This window comes from Antennarius striatus, chromosome 14, assembly GCF_040054535.1.
Source record: "Antennarius striatus isolate MH-2024 chromosome 14, ASM4005453v1, whole genome shotgun sequence".
NCBI lineage: Eukaryota > Metazoa > Chordata > Actinopteri > Lophiiformes > Antennariidae > Antennarius > Antennarius striatus.
Genome location: NC_090789.1, coordinates 1,036,200 through 1,056,696, shown reverse-complemented (window position 1 = coordinate 1,056,696; position 20,497 = coordinate 1,036,200). Strand labels below are relative to the sequence as shown.

Sequence of the window (20,497 nt, the reverse complement as noted above, 5' to 3'; positions counted from 1 at the left end):
GCTTTCTCTGACGTTTCGGAGACCCATGAATTTTATACAAACCTGAGATGTTCCCATATCGAGTTGCGTCTCCTCCCCGACAACCACACCGTCAATTTCTTAGAGGGTTTTGTGTACAAGTGAGTCTTTCACACATTCTTGTTTCCTTCAGTGGTGTTTGAGGAGCTAACCCTGATCTTAGCATGTCATATATGCTAATGTTAGCCATTGCTGTATACTTTCAGAAATATGACATATATTTTTTTCACAACAAACTTGACGATTCCAGATGACGGTAACACCCTGGACGTTGTCGCTACTGAATGTGAGTCCCAGTAACCTCCACTCACTCATACCTGGAATGAAAAATTATGGGTTAATTAATAGCTATTGGTGTGTGTGTGTGTGTGTGTGTGTGTGTGTGTGTGTGTGTGTGTGTGTGTGTGTGTGTGTGTGTGTGTGTGTGTGTGTGTGTGTGTGTGTGTGTGTGTGTGTGTGTGTCAGTGGTGGACGAGCATGGCGTCCCAGTGAAGGTCAACGAAAACGCAACCGTAACCTTTCATGAGACGTGTCCTGACTGTTTGATCCTGGTCTACAAAGGAGGATTGGGCCACTACCTCCTCAGCTACCGTAAACACAAACACTCCAGAGGAATGGAAGGTTTATTGGTATAATTTTAACACATTAATGGTTGGTAATGTGTTGTGCATTTCAGGGAGGGAGGAGCGTCATCATGATGAAACCCAGATCAAGGAAGCCCACAGTGACTTAGAGAAGCTGGCGAATTGTCTGGGACTTACTCATAACAGCGAAATAAACTATGAAGCAACTACATGTAGGTTTCTGAACGTCCATCCTCCACAGCGACAGCGTATTGGTCCAGGTCCAAAAACACAAGATTTTTGATGAAAAGATATTCTTATACGAATTCGTCCAGTCAAAATCACTAATGACATCACCTGCAGAAGCTACCAGGGTTCAAACAGTGAAATATTTCAGAGCAACGTCCAGGTTCATATAAGGAAATACGTTTAAGCCCAGGTTCATACAATGAAATGATTCGGAGTAACACAGCCTTTATTAATCAATCTGACACAAAAGGAAAATCAATAATCAAACTGAGATCATGATTGTCTTCTTTCTTCACAGCCTATTGTCACAACAGTCCTGCTCCAGAACACCACTGAGAAGTCCGGAATAACATATCTTCATCCTCCTCATCATCATCATCATTATTACCAAATCATATTGAAGTGCAATAATAAATGAAGTACTGCAGTAGAATTGTATCTGTTTAAAAATAATCTCCTCATAATTAAAGTCCTGCATTCAAGTATTATCAGTATTGTTTCCTCAGTATCACACTACCTGAAAACGGAATAGTCTTCTGGTAACAGCACTGGTGTCATTGTTTACTGGGACCATGACTTTTTCTCGAATTCTACTCTTGGACCTACTAACTCTAATCTAATTCTATGTCAGGTAAAGAGGCATTACTGTGTGTTCAAATGAGTGCCATGAGTTGTGAAACACGGATTCAGGTGCTGCTACAACTCCGATGAGTGAAGGCAGAGACCTTCAGTTCAATCCATAAAGTAAACTGACCTTCAGATGGTTGGGGGACGGCGTGAGGCCGTTATAAAGCCTGCTCCCCTCGTCTCACTCTGCTGGGCTCAGATTGCATTTGAGTCTTGGATTGGACTACGGTGAGTATGATGAAGCTAGCGGTGACACTGCTCATGCTGGTCGCCATCGGCACCAATGCAGAACTGGACCCTGAAAAGTGCGGTACTTCAAGCCAGACGGTGCCTCCGAAAGACCTCGACAAGGTAAGAGTTTACTCTGTTATCAAGCTAATCCTACGTCACATTTTAGTTGACCATTGGAACATTAGCTAATGTTAGCAAATGCCAATATTTGCTAATTGACAATAAACTGATTAGTTTACCATGTTTGTGAGTTAAAATTACCCAGTTATCAACATAGACAGTGTCCACTTTGATTCTGATCCATCCTCACCCTCCTGAAGGTATACGGAGACTGGATTCTGGTTGACTCTTTCTCCAACATTCCGGATCCCGATCAGTTGTATGAGAACCTGACCAGTGGCCATGCCGAGTTACGACTCCTCCCCGACAACCAAACCATCAAGTTTACCGAGAGATACATGTATCAGTGAGTACTTCAAACTTTATAGTTTACATCAAGGATGTTTGAGGAGCTACCCCTGATCCTAGCATGTTGTATATGCTAATGTTGATGTTAGCATTTGCCGTATACTTTCAGAAATAAGTCATGTATGGCATTTTTCAACAAGGCGACCATTCCCTCTGACGGCCACGCTTACCCGATCCAATCTCCTGCCTGTGAGTCCCAGTAACGTCCTCACACTCGTACAGGGATTGAAAGGTTATTGGTTAATTAATAGTTACTCGTTTGTGTGTGATGTCAGTGATGGTCAAGGATGGCGTCACAAGTGACATCACGGAACCCGCCAACGTGACCTTCCATGAGACGTGTCCTGACTGTTTGATCCTGGTCTACAGAGGAGGACCGGGCGTCTTCCTCCTCAGCTACCGTAAAAACAAACGCATTCCATTCCATTGGATTGGAAAAAAATATTAGTATGACTTTAACCAATTAATGTTTTTATAATGTGTTGTGTATTTCAGGAAGGGAGGGGCTGCCTCTTAATGCTACCCAGATCAAGGAAGCCCACAGTGACTTTGAGAAACTGGCTGTTTGTCTGGGGACGTCAGTTGAAAACCCTTTAAACTACAAAGACATTACGGGTAGGTTACTGGATTTTTAAAAAAAATTATGTATATATATTCTGTGTACATATATATATATATATATACATACATACATATTTATATACTGTGTGTGTGTATATATATATGTACGCTGTATATATACACATACATATATACATATACGTATATATACACACATATATATATATATACACATATACATATATATATATACTATAGAGAGAGACAAGGGGGAGCAAGAAGCGAGGAGCAGGTGTCTCCTATGAGCTGTAGTCACGTGATACCGTACGTACATGCTATTGGCTGACAGCATCCACGTGCGCTGCGTTCCCAGACTCACGGTTCCTCCTGCAAATTTGCTTTTGATTTGTGAAGTGGAATTTTTTCTTTGTGAAACAATTGCAATGGCTCCCAAACGTACTGCTAGTTTAATATCAGTATGGGGAGGGTTCATAAACGTTTGAATTATACGTAAATAATAAATAAATAAAACAAATATTTGGTTGCCATATTGCGGATTTTTGCTCATCGCAGGTGGTCCTGGAACAAATTAACCATGAGTAACGAGGGATTACTGTAGTTCAAAATCTTTCCTGTAATGAATTCAACCAATCAACATCACTGATGACATCACCTGCAGAACCTACCAGGGTTCAAACACTGAAACAGTTCAGAGTGAAGTCCAGGTTCATACAGTGAAATAGTTCGGAGTAACACAGCCCTTATTTATAAATCCGACATAAGAAGATAATAAATAATTTAACTTAGATAATGATTGTTTTCTTGTTTCTTCACAGAGTTTTGTCATAAGAAATATTCTCCACCAGACCACTGAGATGTCCAGAATGACATATCTTCTTCATCATCCTCGTTATCATCATTATTTACCAATCAAATGGAAGTGTGTTTCTTCAGTTTTGCAAAAATAAGCAAATATTTACTGCAGTAATATTACCAATGTTTAAAAATACTCTGTACATAATAAAAGTCCCGCATTCAAGTATTATCAGCGAAGTGTACTCAGTACCAGACTACCTGAAAAACAGATTTACAGGTAATTGTCGGTTTACGTCGTTTCGAGTTACGTTCTTTTCAATTGTACTTTGGTTTTCAAAAAATAAAATACAGGGAAAAATAACAAACATGTTTACGTCATTTTGCTCCACATCACGTTTGTCCAACACAATTATTGGAATCATAAAATCACTACTAAACAGTTATAAGCACATAATATCATGTTACTGTAAAATAAATAACAATAAAAACACAAAATATTGTTATAATAAATGTTCCCCACCTGTCGAGCAGAAGCACAAATTCACAAAGTCTGAAGGAATGTGCAGACATTTTTGAAATGTAATAATGATACTATGATGAAATGATACTATTAATGCCTTATAGTGCTAGAAATATACCTTCAAGGCATTCATCATGTGCACCCAGGTCATCAGTGCTGAGAAAGACAGGCAGATACTTCAGAACTATCGTTCAACACCTTCAGGGCAGCGGCTGTTTGGCCCTGGACTTGAAGATCTCTGGTTTGTTAGATGTGCATGTGTACCCAGAAGAACCAGCACTGTTCTGATTCAGATCTTTCTTCTGTTCATTTATTTTGACGTCATGTGGGTCGATCACACACACACACACACACACACACACACACACACACACACACACACACACACACACACACACACACACACACACACACACACACACACAGTGAGTGAGCGACAGGGACTGACTGACGTTAATTTGAGTCTTGCCCTTACACAAAGATTTAAGGTGAAAATTGGTGAGGGGTACCAATGCTAATAGTTCAAATGAGTGCCATGAGTTCTGACACACGGATTCAGGTGCTGCTACAACTCCGATGAGTGAAGGCAGAGACCTTCAGTTCAATCCATAAAGTAAACTGACCTTCAGACGGTTGGGGGACGGCGTGAGGCCGTTATAAAGCCTGCTCCCCTCGTCTCACTCTGGTGGTCTCAGATTGCATTTGAGTCTTGAATCGGACCAAGATGAGTATGATGAAGCTAGCGGTGACACTGCTCATGCTGGTCGCCATCAGCACCAATGGAGAACTGGACCCTGAAAAGTGCGGTACTTCAAGCCAAACGGTGCCTCCGAAAGACCTCGACAAGGTAAGAGTTTATTCTGTTATCAAGCTAATCCTACGTCACATTTCAGTTGACCATTGGAACATTAGCTAATGTTAGCTAATGCCAACATGAGTTAATTGACAATAAACATAGTAATTTACTATGCTAGTGAGTTAATATTTAATTTTGATCCATCCTCACCCTCCTGAAGGTATACGGAGACTGGATTCTGGTCGACTCTTTCGCGAACATTCCGGATCCCGATCAGTTGCAAGTAAACCTGACCAGTGGCCATGCCGAGTTACGGCTCCTCCCCGACAACCAAACCATCAAGTTTACCGAGAGATACATGTATCAGTGAGTACTTCTATCAGGGATGTTTGAGCAGCTGCCTCTGATCTTAGCATGTTGTATATGCTAATGCTGATGTTAGCATTTGCTGTATACTTTCAGAAATAGGTCATGCCTTGCATTTTTCAACAAGGCGACGATTCCGTCTGACGGCCACACTCTGCCAATCCAATCTCCTTCCTGTGAGTCCCAGTAATGTCCACACACTCATTAAAGTTTATTGGTTATTCTATAGTTACTGGTGTGTGTGTGTGTGTGTGTGTGTGTGTGTGTGTGTGTGTGTGTGTGTGTGTGTGTGTGTGTGTGTGTGTGTGTGTGTGTGTGTGTGTGTGTGTGTGTGTGTGTGTGTGTGTGTGTGTGTGTGTGTGTGTGTGTGTGTGTGTGTGTGTGTGTGTGTGTGTGTGTGATGTCAGTAATGGTCAAGGATGGCGTCACAAGTGACATCACGGAACCCGCCAACGTGACCTTCCATGAGACGTGTCCTGACTGTTTGATCCTGGTCTACAGAGGAGGACCGGGCGTCTTCCTCATCAGCTACCGTAAAAAACAAACACATTACATTCCATTAGATTGGAAGAATTATTAGTATGATTTTGACAAATTATAAATTCTGTATTTCAGGAAGGGAGGGGCTGCCTCTTAATGCCACCCAGATCAAGGAAGCCCACAGCGACTTAGAGAAACTGGCTGTGTGTTTGGGAACGTCTCTTGAAGGTTCCATAAACTACGAGAACATTACAGGTAGGTTTCTGTCTCCACAGGGACAGTGCATTGGTTCAAGTCCAAAAACACAGGACCCTACATTTCCCACCATGCACCAGAGTGAGGTCTGTCTTTACACTATCTGTCTGCTAAACTGGCATCACCTACAGAACCAACCAAGGTTCAAACATTGAAACAGTTCAGAGTGAAGTCCAGGTTCATACAATGAAATAGTTTGGAGTAATGCAACCTTTATTAATCAATCTGACATGAGATGATAATCAGTAATTAAACTTAGATAATGATTGTCTTCTTGTTTCTTCACAGAGTTTTGTCATAAGAAATATTCTCCACCAGACCACTGAGATGTCCAGAATGACATATCTTCTTCATCATCCTCGTTATCATCATTATTTACCAATCAAATGGAAGTGTGTTTCTTCAGTTTTGAAAAAATAAACTTATGTTTACTGCAGTAGGATTGTCAGTGTTTAAAAATACTCCGTACATAATAAAAGTCCTGCATTCAAGTATTGCCAGCGAAGTGTACTCAGTACCAGACTACCTGAAAACAAATCTACAGGTAACCTCAAGTTCTGTTCTTTTCAATTATACTTTGATTTTCAAAAAATACACACAAAGACAAATAAAAATCAAGTTTATGTCATCTTGCACCACTTTGTCCATCTCAGTTATTTGAATCGTAAAATCACTACTTAAACTTTAAAAGCGCATATCATATAACTGTACAATGAATCAAAATAAAATCATAACATCACATTAGCCTTTAGCCAACCCCGTGACCCACAATGAGGAAGAGGCACTGAAGACAAGCAAATAAAAAATTTAATTGTCAGCTTAGAATAGATTCATATTAACCAAATATTATTTGCATTCAATAATAAAGTACAGAACAGAACTGGGAATGGTTGTCTACAGTTTAACCTGGAGACGAGTTAATTCGACTTACGTCGTTTTTTGACTTAAGTCACATCTCCTGGAACCGATTAACGATGCAAGTCAAGGTTTGCCTGCAGTTTCTCTCTTCTGGAAGCAGCACTGCTGTCATTGTTTACTGGGACCACCACTTTTGCTCTGATTCTACCCTAGAATCTAGAGTAGGCCGGCACGATCCAGATTCAGGGTCCTGTTTATGTGTACAGCAGAGTCTGTGTACATATTTTGGATGTTCTCCCGCTTGCTGCCCTTGATCTGTCAGCCACTCTATCTCTTCAGTTTTGTATTTCCCTTTTCACCCCAACCAGTCAAGGCAGAGGAGCCTTGAACCCCCTGAGAGTCAGGATCTGCCAGAGGTTTCTTCCAATGGAAGAAACAGGGTCGACCCAAAGAACTGTCGGAGGGAAAAAAAATTCTGCCAAATTTGGTTGTGTTTTCAACAACATTTAAGCCTATAAGATTGTCTAGGATGCTAACTTATTTTTTATATTTATAAATTCCTGAGAATTTTAAAAAAATAATCCAACAACTACTGATGCCTTAAAGTGCTACAAATATGCTTGTAATGCTATCACCCAGGTGCTATGACTGTAAAACATGGCATCTCACAACAAGAGAAGAAGTTAAAAAAAACATCCAGCAGAATTGCATCTTATATTAATTGCATCTTAGCCACTGTAACAGAAGCAGAACACAGAAAATCTCTGGTTCGTTGGATGTCTGGAACAACGTCCGGCCCAGTTCCCTCAGAACCAGACAGACAAGCTGTTCATTTAGCGGTGAAGTTGCCTCATCTCAACAGCAGGTGGCGGTGTAGCACTGCTCTGCTCCGTGACATCTTCCTGGGCTGAAGAAGGCCGCTGTGTCGTCACTTCCGCTGAACGTCTGACATGGAGTCCACTCTGAAGCTGAGTTTCTGGGAGAATGGACCCAAACCCGGCCAGTTCTACTCTTTACCGGGGAGCAGCGGTGTTAGCGGGCCGGGAACATCATGCGGGCCGATCACACGGACACTGTGAGTAAGCCGGTCCGGGAGAACCGCTACCGACCGCCGTTGATTTGACACGGAGCTGTCTCTTTCGGTTTGCGCTATGCTGTATCATCATGGAGCTAACTGAGGCTAAGCTAACGGCTGGAGTTTAATCGCTTCAACACGGATGAGCTGGAATACCATGAATTGTATAATGAAATCTAACAAAGAATCAATTTGAATTATTGGTATGATTTTTAAAAATTATTTATAAATTTAAATATAAGTTTGTGAACTTTGTTTACTGTTAGCTGCGTTGGCTAACAGCCGTCGTGGACATGAAAACAGCTTTGGAGCCCTGCTGCTAGCCGCCATTGGTTCTGATTGTTGTTACTGTGATGATTACATTTTAGTTTTATAATTAAAATAGTTTACATCTCTCAGTAAGAACTTAAAGTTGCTTTGGTTGATGAGAATAAATGATTAGTCAATCATCGGAGACACAAACTGGGATTGCTTTACTGTGTTTCATTGACAGTTGAATTGATGCTAATCTTGAAGGATGATGTTTTTGCAGAGGTTTTAGATGGTCTGCTTCATCCACCATGAATCCGAGGCATTCACATTGGACTTTTGAATGTACATTTTATGTAAATTCAACGTTCTTGTGTCGTGAACCGTCTCTAATGAGGATAACCCTTCATTCTTTACAGTAATCCCATGGTAACCGGGACGTCGGTACTCGGGGTGAAGTTCACCGGTGGTGTCATCATTGCGGCGGACATGCTGGGTTCCTACGGGTCATTGGCTCGCTTCAGGAACATCTCCCGCCTCATGAAGGTGACAGTCACGTGACATCATCAGTCAGCGCGACATCCGGTGGTCATGGCTGACGGTTGTTGTTGTTGTGTTTCAGGTGAACAGCAACACGATCCTGGGAGCGTCAGGAGACTACGCCGACTACCAGTACCTCAAACAGATCATCGAGCAGATGGTGTAAGCTCCTGGTGTGACGGGCGAGGACGTCACTGTGGTGGATGTAAGTCTGAAAGGCGTTGTGTTTTTCCCCCCACTCAGGATCGATGAGGAGCTGCTGGGCGACGGCCACAGCTACAGTCCGAAGGCGGTGCACTCCTGGCTGACCAGAGTCATGTACAACCGCCGCAGTAAGATGAACCCTCTGTGGAACACCGTGGTGATCGGAGGGGTGTACAACGGGGAGAGGTGGGAGCTGCTTCCTCTTCACGCTTCGTCTACCCTCTCTTCCTCACTGACCAGAGTCTCGCTCTCTCCAGTTTCCTAGGTTATGTGGACAAACTAGGCGTGGCCTATGAGGCGCCCACCGTGGCGACAGGCTTTGGAGCGTATTTGGCTCAGGTGAGCACCTCCTCTGAAACTTTATTTTCGTTTTCAGGTCTGAGCCTGGTTATTGGTATTCAGTGAATAAAACATGCACAGCTAATCCTCAACTTACAGACACAGGGGTTCCCAAAGGTTGTTTGTAAACTGAAATTTTCTCAAGTTAATTATCAAATTTCAATCTGTAATTGTCGTTTGAGGCAATTTAAATGTAATTACGACTCTAAATACTGAAGTTCTATTCCCTCAGACTGACCAGAAACAATCACAGGACTTAAAAACAACACATGATGAAATAGAATACAGGTTCAGGTCATTTAGAGTTCAGTTGTTCAGATTGTACCTCGGTTTAAGAAAATAAAAGTTTAAGTCGTTTCTCTGGACTTGACGTCTGTCCACCACAAATACTGGGCTCTAAAATCACTAGAAAACCTTTAAAAGCTCATGATATCATGTACTGTACAATAAATCAGAATAAAAACATGTAATTATATTAAAATACGCACGTATAGTTCCAGTGTCCACCGCTAAACGTCACTCGTGATTCACGTGATCATTTTTCTACTGGGACAAAACCTCCTTATTGCTTTTAACTCAAATGTTAGTTCAAAAGATGAGAATCTCTGTTAATCATTGACAAGATTAGTACTTTTCAATGTGATCACTGATGCCGTCTGATTATTAGCATCATGTGCTACTTGTCGGAGAACTGAAGAGAAGCTGTTAAATCCTTTCAGAGTCTTCTTCTGATGGTCTTTGCCCTAATCTCTATTTTAGCCTCTGATGAGGGAGATGCTGGACACCAAAGCAGAGATCACCAAGCAGGAGGCCCGGGACCTGGTGGAGCGCTGCCTCAAGGTGCTCTACTACCGAGACGCTCGCTCCTACAACAGGGTGGGTTCCATAACGCCTGTGGAATAGCTTCACGGTGGATTCTGATGGTCTCAGATCAGTAAAAGACACTAGTCAGGTGGATTTAAACGAAGGAAAGCACGTTGGTCTAATCAAGATGTCATGTTTTTATTTTTAGTATGAGATCGCCATAGTAACAGAGGAGGGCGTGGAGATTATTGGTCCGCTCTCGTCTGAAACCAACTGGGACATCGCTCACATGGTCAGGTAGGGTCAAAGGTCCCACTGCAGCGTGGTTACGGGGAGTTTTTTCCAGTGTTGAATGAATGAAAGTGTTTTTTGTATGTTAAGACGTGTTTCTCCTCATGTTTCTCTGCAGTGGCTTTGAATGAAGATGAGCTGTGACTAATAAAGACTCTGCAGAAAAGGTTCACAAACTTATCTGTTCCTTGTTATCTTATTTTCTGACGTTCCCTGTGACTTTTGTATAACATAATAAATGTGATAAATCAAAAAGTGTCTTTTCCTGATTGTGTCTTTGGCACAGATTATTTGTCAGCACTTCAAAACTGAATTTAAGAATTTACAGATAAAACTTAAATTTATGGGTATACTAGACTGGACACTAAATCCTTCCTCATAATGTACTGCGCTCACTCTTGAACGCTTTAACTTGCATTTTCAACAAACGTTTCCTGCTTGTTAAACGTTTACTTTAACCTACTTTCGCTTTCGCTCTTAAATCACGGAGGCAGTTATGCGGATGATGCGAGACAAATTACCCTGTTTTGTAACTGGGCAGATAAGGAAAAAATTCACGCAATCAGAATAATCGCTGTCAGAAAAATAGTTCTGGCCGACCAATGAAATTTCACCCAGTGAAGGTATCTGGGCAGATTTGTCACAACTAACCAATCAGAATCTACTCTAGCTTTGTAGTCAGGCAGACATAACAAAGTCGGCCAATCACAAAAAAATTCTTATAGAGGGATTTTTGCTGTATCTTGTCTCAGGTACTTTCTTTTCTTTTATAAAATAAATACTCAGACGAGAGTCGCCGGACTCATCAAACAAATATACCATAATAATCAAACTGTTATCTGGAATTGTTTAGAAATTAAAATGAGCGTTTTTAAACATGTTAACGGGAGTGTTTCGATGCTTGCTGGCTAATGTTATCTGATACAAGCTAGTGCTCGTAGGTTAGCTTGTTCCGGCTAGCGGCTAGCTCCAGCTAGCCTCGGACGAACGCGGAAAATGTCGCCTGATGACACTTTATGTCCCGGGAAAGTTTCGTTGGTTTCCGCGCATCAAATCTGCCCTTAAATAATCCAGCTAGCGCGCTGGAGAGCAGCGGCTCGGCCGGCTAGCGTGTAGCCGCTTAGCCCGTTAGCAGTGTCGGTGTGTGCGCGGCGCGGGGTCGGTGTGTTGTGGTCGTGAAGGCGGCACATGACCGCCGGCGCTGCGCCCGCTGTCAGCACACATGACCCGGGAGCTGTCACACTCCGGCCCCGGGCACTTTTCCAGCGAACATTAACGGGTGTGTGCGGACGGAGGAGGGCTCTGCTTTAGCCGCCAGGAACACGGTTCGTCCGGGATGTGATCGGAACGTCCGCCGCGCCTTTCACAGCCGCCATGCGTGCCTCCCCGGCGGACAGCGGGCCTCCTCCTGCCCGGGCTGTCGGCGCCGGATTCGGCGTTCTGTTGCCGGGGCAGGCGGTGCTGTCCTGAAGCATCACTGACATTCTACCACAAACTGACTTAAAAAATGAAGTATTCTTTAAATGATCGTAAATATTTTTCCAATCACGTTGCTTCAAATAGAAGAAACGTTTCAACTTCAGTCTCCAGTAATGTAATAGTTATAGATGGACAGTTGGTACATGTAGGTCTGTAGAGCTTTATTTTATGGACAAATAAGTCTTGCATTGCCAACACAAGATTTTGGAAAAACAATTCTAATTAGTGTTCATTCATCAATTTTCCTGACCGCTTTTTTAACTTCTGGGGGTCACGGGGGTTGCTGGAGCCCATCCCAGCAGACTTGCCGGCATGAGACAGGGATATGTTCCCGTCTCTTGTCTTTAAATGTCTTTAATTGGTGTGTTCTTTGGGAATAAGTTGCGTAAGACACACAAAAGATGTCATTAATGTTCAAAGCGGTGATGTATTGTAATTGTCAGTGTTCGTGTGTCCGTCCATTAGTTCGTCCACCAATTATCTTCACAACTGTTGCAGATAGAAAGATGAAACAAAATGCACATGACTCAGGCAGCAAAGGGGATGGAAATGAGATGATGACCTTGACCTTGAGAAAACTAGGTCAAGGTCAAATTTCAACTTTTGTACACTCAAGAACTGGATAAGATAGAAAGACGAGGGAGAAGGCCAGTGTAAGACCATTGATCTATGGTCAAAGCCAGTGTACACCTTTGACCTACCCTGGAAGGTCAAAGCTATGCACTTGTCAGGTACTACTTTCAGGGTACCCTAACATACAGTAAGTTGCGGGATGTTGCAGTTTCTAACTGCCTTGGTTCTTGTTTATTGTTGACATTGCTCTATTTTCTTGGACCAAATGGCCGCAAGAGAAATCTAAAATGTGCCTCCTGCTCTGACACTTATTTTTTTGGCTTTCTATTTTCAGTCTTTTTTTATTTGTGAGGCCAAAAGAATGTAAAACCTTTACTTTTAATGCACAAGGTTCCGTGGTCACCTTTAGCTAACCTTTAGCCTCTGGCTAACATCATCATCACCTCTGACAGTGCGTCTCCGTCCGTGTCCCCCTCAGATGGTTGCACTCAGCACCGGTTAGTCGGCCCACATGGCGGAGGACCAGCAGCCCCCGTGGGCTGAAGCCTCCCGGCAGGGCGACGTGGGTCTGGAGGTGGGGGAGGGCGAGACGGAACCCAGCATGCTGCTGCAGAAACTCAACAGCAACATCTCGTAAGTGGAGCCTCCGATCAGAACGTTGACCCCAGGTGACCTTTGTGTTTCATGTCCCTGCTTCTGGTTCTTCTGGGTTTTGCAGGAAGAGCGTTCAGACCAAAGTGGACCAGATCCTGGTGAGAACCTTCGATCTTCAGGTAATGTGCGTTGGGGGGAATCCTCAGGTGTGACGCCATCTGTTCTCTCCTAACAGCAAGACGTTCAGCGTTTCTCCGACAGCGACAAGCTCTACCTGTACCTCCAGCTGCCCTCGGGACCCAACTCTGGCGACAAGAGGTGCCGATGTGGTTTGACGGGGTTGTGTGTGTGTGTGTGTGTTCCCCCTGACATCAGGTGTGTTTTTGTGTGTGTGCAGCGGCGGCGACTCCAGTTCGTTCAACACAGCCGACCAGCTTCACACCTGTAACTGGATCCGCAGTCACCTGGAGGAGCACTCCGACACCTGCCTGCCCAAGCAGGACGTCTACGAGACGTACAAGTCAGCAGACACACCACGTGACGCACGATATGCTCTGTTGGATGTCAGGTCACATGACCTCTGACCTGTGTGTGTGTCCCTCCTCCAGGAGATACTGTGAGAACCTGCAGCATCGACCTTTGAGCGCCGCCAACTTCGGGAAAATCATCAGAGACATTTTCCCCAACATTAAGGCGCGACGACTCGGTGGCAGGGGACAGTCCAAATATCCTTCCACCTGCAGGACCGACTCACCGGGGGACTGATGTCACATGACACTCTAAATAGAGTAGAGCCTCGAGATACGACGCACGAGCTGTTTGAGATATGAGCCATCACTTTGTCCATGTTTTTGTTTGACATACGAGTGAAAATCCGAGATAAGAGTCGTGTTTCAGGGAACCAACGCTAGTTAGCGGATGGATACATCAGTGAGACCAGATCTCGTTCTTTACCACGTGTTGGCGGATGGATACGACATCAGTGAGACCGGATCTCGTTCTTTACCACGTGTTGGCGGATGGATACGACATCAGTGAGACCGGATCTCGTTCTTTACCACGTGTTGGCGGATGGATACGACATCAGTGAGACCGGATCTCGTTCTTTACCACGTGTTGGCGGATGGATACGACATCAGTGAGACCGGATCTCGTTCTTTACCACGTGTTGGCGGATGGATACGACATCAGTGAGACCGGATCTCGTTCTTTACCACGTGTTGGCGGATGGATACGACATCAGTGAGACCGGATCTCGTTCTTTACCACGTGTTGGCGGATGGATACGACATCAGTGAGACCGGATCTCGTTCTTTACCACGTGTTGGCGGATGGATACGACATCAGTGAGACCGGATCTCGTTCTTTACCACGTGTTGGCGGATGGATACGACATCAGTGAGACCGGATCTCGTTCTCGTTTGTGGAGTGAAGGCGTAGCTTGTGTGTTCTCGTGACTTTTGTGTTTCTTTTCATTCTTCATCATTGTTTACGTAACTTATATATAATTAATTATACACAAATAAAATCTGCGTGTCTTTTGGTTGATAAAAAAAAAATCTTAATTTTAGGGGCTTTTTAGGGATTAACATAACTCTTGTTATTTTAAATTTGTTTGACTTATGAGTTCAGTCACAGAACGGACTAAACTCGTATCTCGAGGTTCTATTGTAGCTGTAACGGCATCAGACTCAGGGTTGCTGGTTCTATTCCCTAACCAGCCGGCTCATACATACTGTTACAGCGGCATCAGGAGGAAGACGGTTCTCAACATGCCGCTGCTGCCAAACCTGGACCTGAAGAACGACCCGGTAAACACACACGCTCTGCACTTCCTGTTTCTGAACGGACGCCGTCACGGTTTCCTGTCCCCCTGTCGCAGGCGGAGCTGACCGAGTTGGTCCAGACGTACAAACAGGAAGTGACGGAGGCGGCCTGCGAGCTGATCTGTGATTGGGCGCAGAAGATCCTGAAGCGTTCTTTCGACACGGTGGTGGAGATCGCCCGCTACCTGATCCAGGAGCACATCGTCAACCCTCGCTGCAGCCAGGCCGAGCTGGTCACCTCAGCAGCGCTCGCAGGTGTGTGTGTGTGTGTGTGTGTGTGTGTGTGTGTGTGTGTGTGTGTGTGTGTGTGGACTGACAACTGCATCTGTTTGCAGGAGGTCCAGCCAAACCGCATAAGGTCATCAAGAAGACCCCCGTCATCACGAAGGCCGAGGGCGACAGCGCTGCTGACCAGAAGGTGATGTCACGAGTGTCCGTCCAATCAGAGCTCACGTTCACTGTGACCCGTCACCAACACTCGCTGCTTCCTGTTCGTCTTTAGAGGGAACTCGGAGACTCGTCTTCCTCGTCTGGGCTGAAGCTGCCGACTGGAGACAAATCAGCTCCTGCAGCCAAAGGCTGGCCGGACACGCCCCCCGCCGCCGGCCGCAAGGTGGGGCTCAGAGGCTTAACTAGACCTGAGTCTAAACTAGATCTGGGTCTAAACTAGATCTGGTTCTAAACCAGAGCTGGGTCTAAACTAGACCTGGATCTAAACTAGACCTGGTACTGAACTAGACTTTTGGTCTAAAGTAGACCTGGTACTAAACTAGATCTGGTTCTAAACTAGATCTGGTTCTAAACTAGACCTGGTACTGAACTAGACTTTTGGTCTAAAGTAGACCTGGTACTAAACTAGATCTGGTTCTAAACTAGATCTGGTTCTAAACTAGACCTGGTTCTAAACTAGAGCTGGTACTAGGATGTAGTTTCTGCGGTTTTTCTGTATTTGTGTTTTTGTTGTTTTCACACATTGATCACCTGATCGATTAGTCATGTGACCTCTGACTCTTGACCTCCAGGTGGAAGCCTACATGAAGCAATTACCCAGAATCCTCCCTCGGAGCTCCATCCCGGATAAGACCCAGCTGTCTGTGCGCTCCTCTCCTCCGTCGCTGGCGCCCAAAGACGCCTCGGGCGTGGGAGGGGCGTCGGGACCCGGGGGCCCGGCAGCAGCCGCTGCCGCCAGCAGCGGTGGGGTGAAGGTCATCGCCATGGCAACGCTGCCCCCGCCTCAGGGCGGACCCGTCCCGGTGATGTTCCTGCCTCAGGGCTGCCTGTCCTACGAGAGGGAGAAGGTGACCCCGCCCCCTCCTCCGCCCCCCCCTCAGCAGCACGCCACCGCCCAGCCCACGTCCGTGGTGCAGAAAGCACGGGGCAATGCCAGCAAGCGCCCCCTGGAGGCGGGGCCAGGCGGTGCTGGGGGTGTGGCTTCAAGACCTCCTGTGAAACGTAAACGGGGGCGACCGAGAAAACCACGCCCAGAAGATGCTCCGCCCCCTCCTGCTGCTGCTCTGCAGCCCTCCCCTCCGGCCCCCCCCGCCCAGTCTCCAATCATCACCTCCCTCTCCGGGGGGGTCATCCAGAAGGCCTCCTCCTCCTCCTCTTCCTCGCAGCCGCTGGTGGAAATAGTGATCCCGGACCAATCAGGGATGATCCTGAGCCCCCTCCCAGCGGTGGCAGCCCCCGCCCGCCGGCTGATGGAGCACCGCGGCGTTCTGGTGCAGTGCCAGCCGGGGGGGGCGGCGGTGGAGGCGGAGCGCCGCGGCCGACCACTGCTGCTCCTCCAGAGCCCGGGGGCCCCCAGCTGGGAGCTGGCGGCGTCGGGACGCACCCCCATGGTGGAGGTGATCCAGAAAGCCCCCAGGCCAAGCAATAAGAACAGCAGCGGCGTGGCCACGCCCACCGCCCACCTCCGAGCTCCGCCCCCTCCCCTCCCCCTGCCCACGCTAGACGAGGAGCAGGGCGAGCTTGAGATCGTGTTGACGCCGGTCGAACTGCACAACAGCCCCCCGTTACCGTCGGCGCCCTCGGCTTCAGAGGTGCCCCCCTCTTCCTCCTCCTCTGCCTCCTTGACGGCGAAGAAACGAGAGGAGGAGGAGGAGGCCAATCAGAGCAGCTCCTCACACACAGAGGAACACTAGCTGTCCTCACAGCTCCGCCTCTTTTTTTAATCAGCTTTTACCTCACTGCAACAAGGCCCGCCCTCTAGACTTTACCCCGCCCCCCTACCTTTGCTTTCCCTTCATTGGTGGAAATCTCTCAGTGGCGACGGCACAGAGCCAATCAGGAGGGACGAATGAAACCACACCCTCCATCCGCTCCCATTGCACTGCAGAGCAGACAGACACTTTCAAAACCTGTCTGTCTGCACGACTGTCTGTCTGTCTGTATAACTGTACGACTGTCTGAACGACTGTGTCTGAATGACTGTCTGTACGACTGTGTGTCTGTATGACTCTGTACTATTGTCTGTCTGAACGGATGTCTGTAAAACTGTCTGAACGACTGTCAGCCTGCCTGTCTGTCTTTGTGTCTGTATGACTGTACGACTATCTGAACGACTGTGTCTGAACGACTGTCTGTACGACTGTGTGACTGTGTGACTGTAGGACTGTGTCTTTACGACTGTCTCTACGACTATCTGTACGACTGTCTGTCTGAACGACTGTGTCTGAACGACTGTCTGTACAACTGTCCGTAGGACTGAACGACTCTGTCTCTACGACTGTATGACTGTCTGTACGACTGTGTTTGTCTGTCTGTACGACTGTCTGTACGACTGTCTGTAAAACTGTCTGAACGACTGTCTGTAAAACTGTCTGAACGACTGTCTGTACAACTGTCTGTATGACTGTCTGTCTGACAGACTGTCTGAACGACTGTCTGTACAACTGTCTCTACGACTGTCTGTCTGTACGGTTGTCTGTCTGTCTCTCCTCCTCTTTCCTTCTTTAGTCTTCAGCTGCTTCAAATCAGTCAAATTAAAGCAGCAGGTGGAGAACAGAGGGATGAAGGAAAGGAGGCGGGCCCCCGGTGGAGGCCCCTGGTGGAGGCCCCCTAGTGGGGGCCCCTGGTGGAGGCCCCTGATAGGTGCAGCGGGTACTACGGGTTAGAACCTGTTCGGGTTCTTCTTTAGGGTTTGTTCCAGGTTCACCTTCAGTCCACATGTGGAACAGGGCAATAATAAAGGAGACGACAGCTCAGGGGCCACAGGACATCCTGGAGGGGCCCGTGGAGGTCGATTAAAGGTGGATTGAAGGTGGATCTGGGCTCTTCTGAGCAGCTTTTGGTTTTAATCTTCGTTTTTATTTGTGTGTTTGAGATGAAACAAAAAAAAACTTCGCGGAAACATTGACAAAAATTTTGCGTTGCTTCTCACTGACCTGTTGTCCCATCGTTCTCTTTTCTGTCGCGCTGTCATTTGTTATTTCCTGTCTGGACTTCCTTAGCAACATGCTAATTTGTGGCTAATACTGTGTGAGACTTTTAGCGTGTCTGAAACCAGCGGTACTATTTACGGTCGTCTTGGGCGTCGGCTCAGACACGGATAAGAAAGCACAACGTTAGCGCCACGTAGCCCCAAAGGTGCGATGCAGCTAAAACAGACGCATTGATGAGGGACGTTAGCGGGAATTAGTTTCTGTACTTAGTTCGAACGACATCAATGAGCCTGCTAGCTGCATCCTTCGTACTAACTCAGTGGCCACTGAAGGAAGCGCTGCATTAGCAGCACTTTCAAAATAAAGGTCAACAAAGACCCTGGATGATGACGACACTTTTAAATAACTTCAGTTGCGTCTTAACGGAGGAAAAAACCAACAGATTAGAGGTGAAAACGCGATATTAGCGACTCTTTGTTCGTAAACTTGTTCATTGTTTGAGTTCTGGGGGAAATCAGTGTCTCATTTTGTTCAGCCAAAAGCCAAAGATAGTGATTTTATTCTTCTATCTACATTTTAAGACAAAGTCGAGACGAATCGTCCGAGACGCTAAACAGTCATCAGAGAATCAAAGTTCTAACTGTCGATTTAATCGTTTAAAAAAACGTGGAAGCAGTTTGTGAATTCATGTTTGTTTCTGTTCTTCCGAGCCTTTCGTTTGTCATTTCCTCCTCTCTGGTGAAGGAGTTTTCACAGCCTGTCGTCATGGCGACGTCCTCTTCATCGTTGGTGCTACAGCCTTCGCTGTTTTCCATCCTGTAAACGCGGATTTGTACGAGAAAAAAAAAATTTGTTTCCCTCCGTCCGCCGGCGGGAGCCTTGAGTCAGTTAAAGGGACGCCCAAACCAGCTGAGACTGTTAAAACCCATCCCTGTTGCATGATGGGAAAGTGAGTTCAAGCATTTTGCTATTTGCCATGAAGCGAGTGTAGCGAAGCGTACACACTTGCTAGAATAGCACTAATCCTATTTATTATAAAGCACCAGTGATGCTCCTGTGTCATGTGCCAATCAAAAGAGGCGGCGTCCGTCTCCCTTTAACCGCCGAGACTCCGCCCATTTCAGATGGAACTGAAATTAAAAGTTGCACTGTTAAAAAACCAGAGATGGTTCTTTGTGTGTTTTGAGTTTGTTGTTGAATGTGGTGAGAAAAGAAAAAGTGTTGAAGACGTGAGCGTTTGTTTTATTCACCACCAGACGCGTCTTTTATTTAATGTCAAAATGAAGATCAATCATTCTCGAATGGTCAGGTGATCAAGTTGAGTGATTAAACATTTGTTTGTGGGAGACGCTGTGGACTTTCTGCATAATGTGTGTGTGCGTGTTCCAAAAGAAATTTCTTCTTCACTTTCTAACATTTCTCTGTTTTTCAATTTAAATTTTTATGAGTTTTCACTTCCCTTTTCTATTTCCATCTGATCATCCTATTTGCTTTTTCCACTATTCCTCCTTTTCACAGCCGCAAAAAACATCTATTTCTCTTCTCCAGATTCTCTTGTTTTCATTTCTATAACTTCTTTTTCATTCCGTCTCACGTTTTCATCTTTTACAGCTCTCCTTCCTTTGGTATCATTCTTTTACGTGTCCTTTCCTCTCACTTCATTTCCATAATTATTTATTTTGGACATTCTTCCCTTCCTTCCTCTTTTCCAGTCTCTCTTTGTTAGTATTTCCTCAAAGCCTGGTTTCCTGGAATATTCTCTTCCTTCCTCGTTTTACTTTTTTAATCATCCTTTCCTTGTCACCACCAGGTGGCGCTCTACTGTTTTGTTCACGTTCCTGTGTACTCCAACCAAAAACAAAAATGTCATGATTACTGTTAAAATGTTTAAATTAATTTGTCTCGAGATACTGTTATTAGAAAAACTAAAGATATAAACATGCATCAAAGTAAATTATTTTTTAAAATCACTGAATAAAAGTGATAAATGTGATAGAAATACAAATAAAACGAGTGATCCCATTGGGCGGATGGGCCGTTGAGGGATGATGCAGGAACCAGTGGGTGGATGTTCCACTAAAAACTGAAGGCTTCAAGGACGGAAATGACCATAAACAGACACCCCAACAAGTGAACGGAGTGAAACAGGAAGTGATGAAGTATTCTTCACATTAAATGCATTAGAAAGAAATCTGCGGAGTGTTAGCGCGTTGCCAACAAGGTAAACATATTTACACAAATAGATTTTATCGTGTTTCATTGTGAGCATGTTTTCATAAAACCAATTCTATAACTATTCCATATCAGCATCTAAACATTGGGGCAATAATAA

General features: G+C 45.3%; 3 protein-coding genes across 6 annotated transcripts in view; all 3 read left to right on the top strand.

Moving 5' to 3' along the window:
- LOC137607733 (uncharacterized) overlaps positions 1-6,386 on the top strand; it is a 9,525-nt gene extending 3,139 nt beyond the window's left edge. The window contains exons 8-24 of the mRNA XM_068333676.1: positions 1-119; positions 225-304; positions 484-609; positions 695-814; positions 1,129-1,160; positions 1,668-1,808; positions 2,009-2,154; positions 2,266-2,345; positions 2,432-2,557; positions 2,652-2,771; positions 3,554-3,589; positions 4,761-4,900; positions 5,070-5,215; positions 5,312-5,391; positions 5,623-5,748; positions 5,831-5,950; positions 6,239-6,386. The exon at positions 1-119 is cut by the window's left edge and continues 27 nt beyond it. Coding sequence (XP_068189777.1) covers positions 1-119; positions 225-304; positions 484-609; positions 695-814; positions 1,129-1,160; positions 1,668-1,808; positions 2,009-2,154; positions 2,266-2,345; positions 2,432-2,557; positions 2,652-2,771; positions 3,554-3,589; positions 4,761-4,900; positions 5,070-5,215; positions 5,312-5,391; positions 5,623-5,748; positions 5,831-5,950; positions 6,239-6,276 — 1,776 coding nt within the window. The 3' untranslated portion in view covers positions 6,277-6,386. The remainder of the gene's footprint in view (positions 120-224; positions 305-483; positions 610-694; positions 815-1,128; positions 1,161-1,667; positions 1,809-2,008; positions 2,155-2,265; positions 2,346-2,431; positions 2,558-2,651; positions 2,772-3,553; positions 3,590-4,760; positions 4,901-5,069; positions 5,216-5,311; positions 5,392-5,622; positions 5,749-5,830; positions 5,951-6,238) is intronic.
- A 1,359-nt stretch (positions 6,387-7,745) lies between these two features.
- On the top strand, positions 7,746-10,565 carry psmb4 (proteasome 20S subunit beta 4). The gene is made up of 8 exons (XM_068332569.1): positions 7,746-7,883; positions 8,552-8,678; positions 8,755-8,834; positions 8,916-9,062; positions 9,134-9,215; positions 9,975-10,091; positions 10,228-10,316; positions 10,429-10,565. The coding sequence occupies exons 1-8, from the start codon at positions 7,759-7,761 to the stop codon at positions 10,439-10,441; spliced, it is 780 nt and encodes a 259-aa protein (XP_068188670.1). The 5' UTR covers positions 7,746-7,758; the 3' UTR covers positions 10,442-10,565.
- Positions 10,566-11,001: 436 nt separating this feature from the next.
- Positions 11,002-20,485, top strand: rfx5 (regulatory factor X, 5). 4 transcript variants are annotated; one of them, XM_068332493.1, is made up of 11 exons: positions 11,002-11,062; positions 12,841-12,995; positions 13,081-13,114; positions 13,192-13,274; positions 13,354-13,476; positions 13,565-13,684; positions 14,692-14,767; positions 14,839-15,037; positions 15,118-15,200; positions 15,285-15,395; positions 15,805-20,485. In XM_068332493.1, the coding sequence occupies exons 2-11, from the start codon at positions 12,874-12,876 to the stop codon at positions 16,924-16,926; spliced, it is 2,073 nt and encodes a 690-aa protein (XP_068188594.1). In that variant the 5' UTR covers positions 11,002-11,062; positions 12,841-12,873; the 3' UTR covers positions 16,927-20,485. The 4 variants fall into 4 exon arrangements, with proteins under 4 accessions (XP_068188594.1, XP_068188596.1, XP_068188595.1 ...); XM_068332495.1 differs by lacking the exon at positions 11,002-11,062 and adding an exon at positions 11,139-11,635; XM_068332494.1 differs by lacking the exon at positions 11,002-11,062 and adding an exon at positions 11,644-12,520.
- The last annotated feature ends 12 nt before the right edge of the window (positions 20,486-20,497 follow it).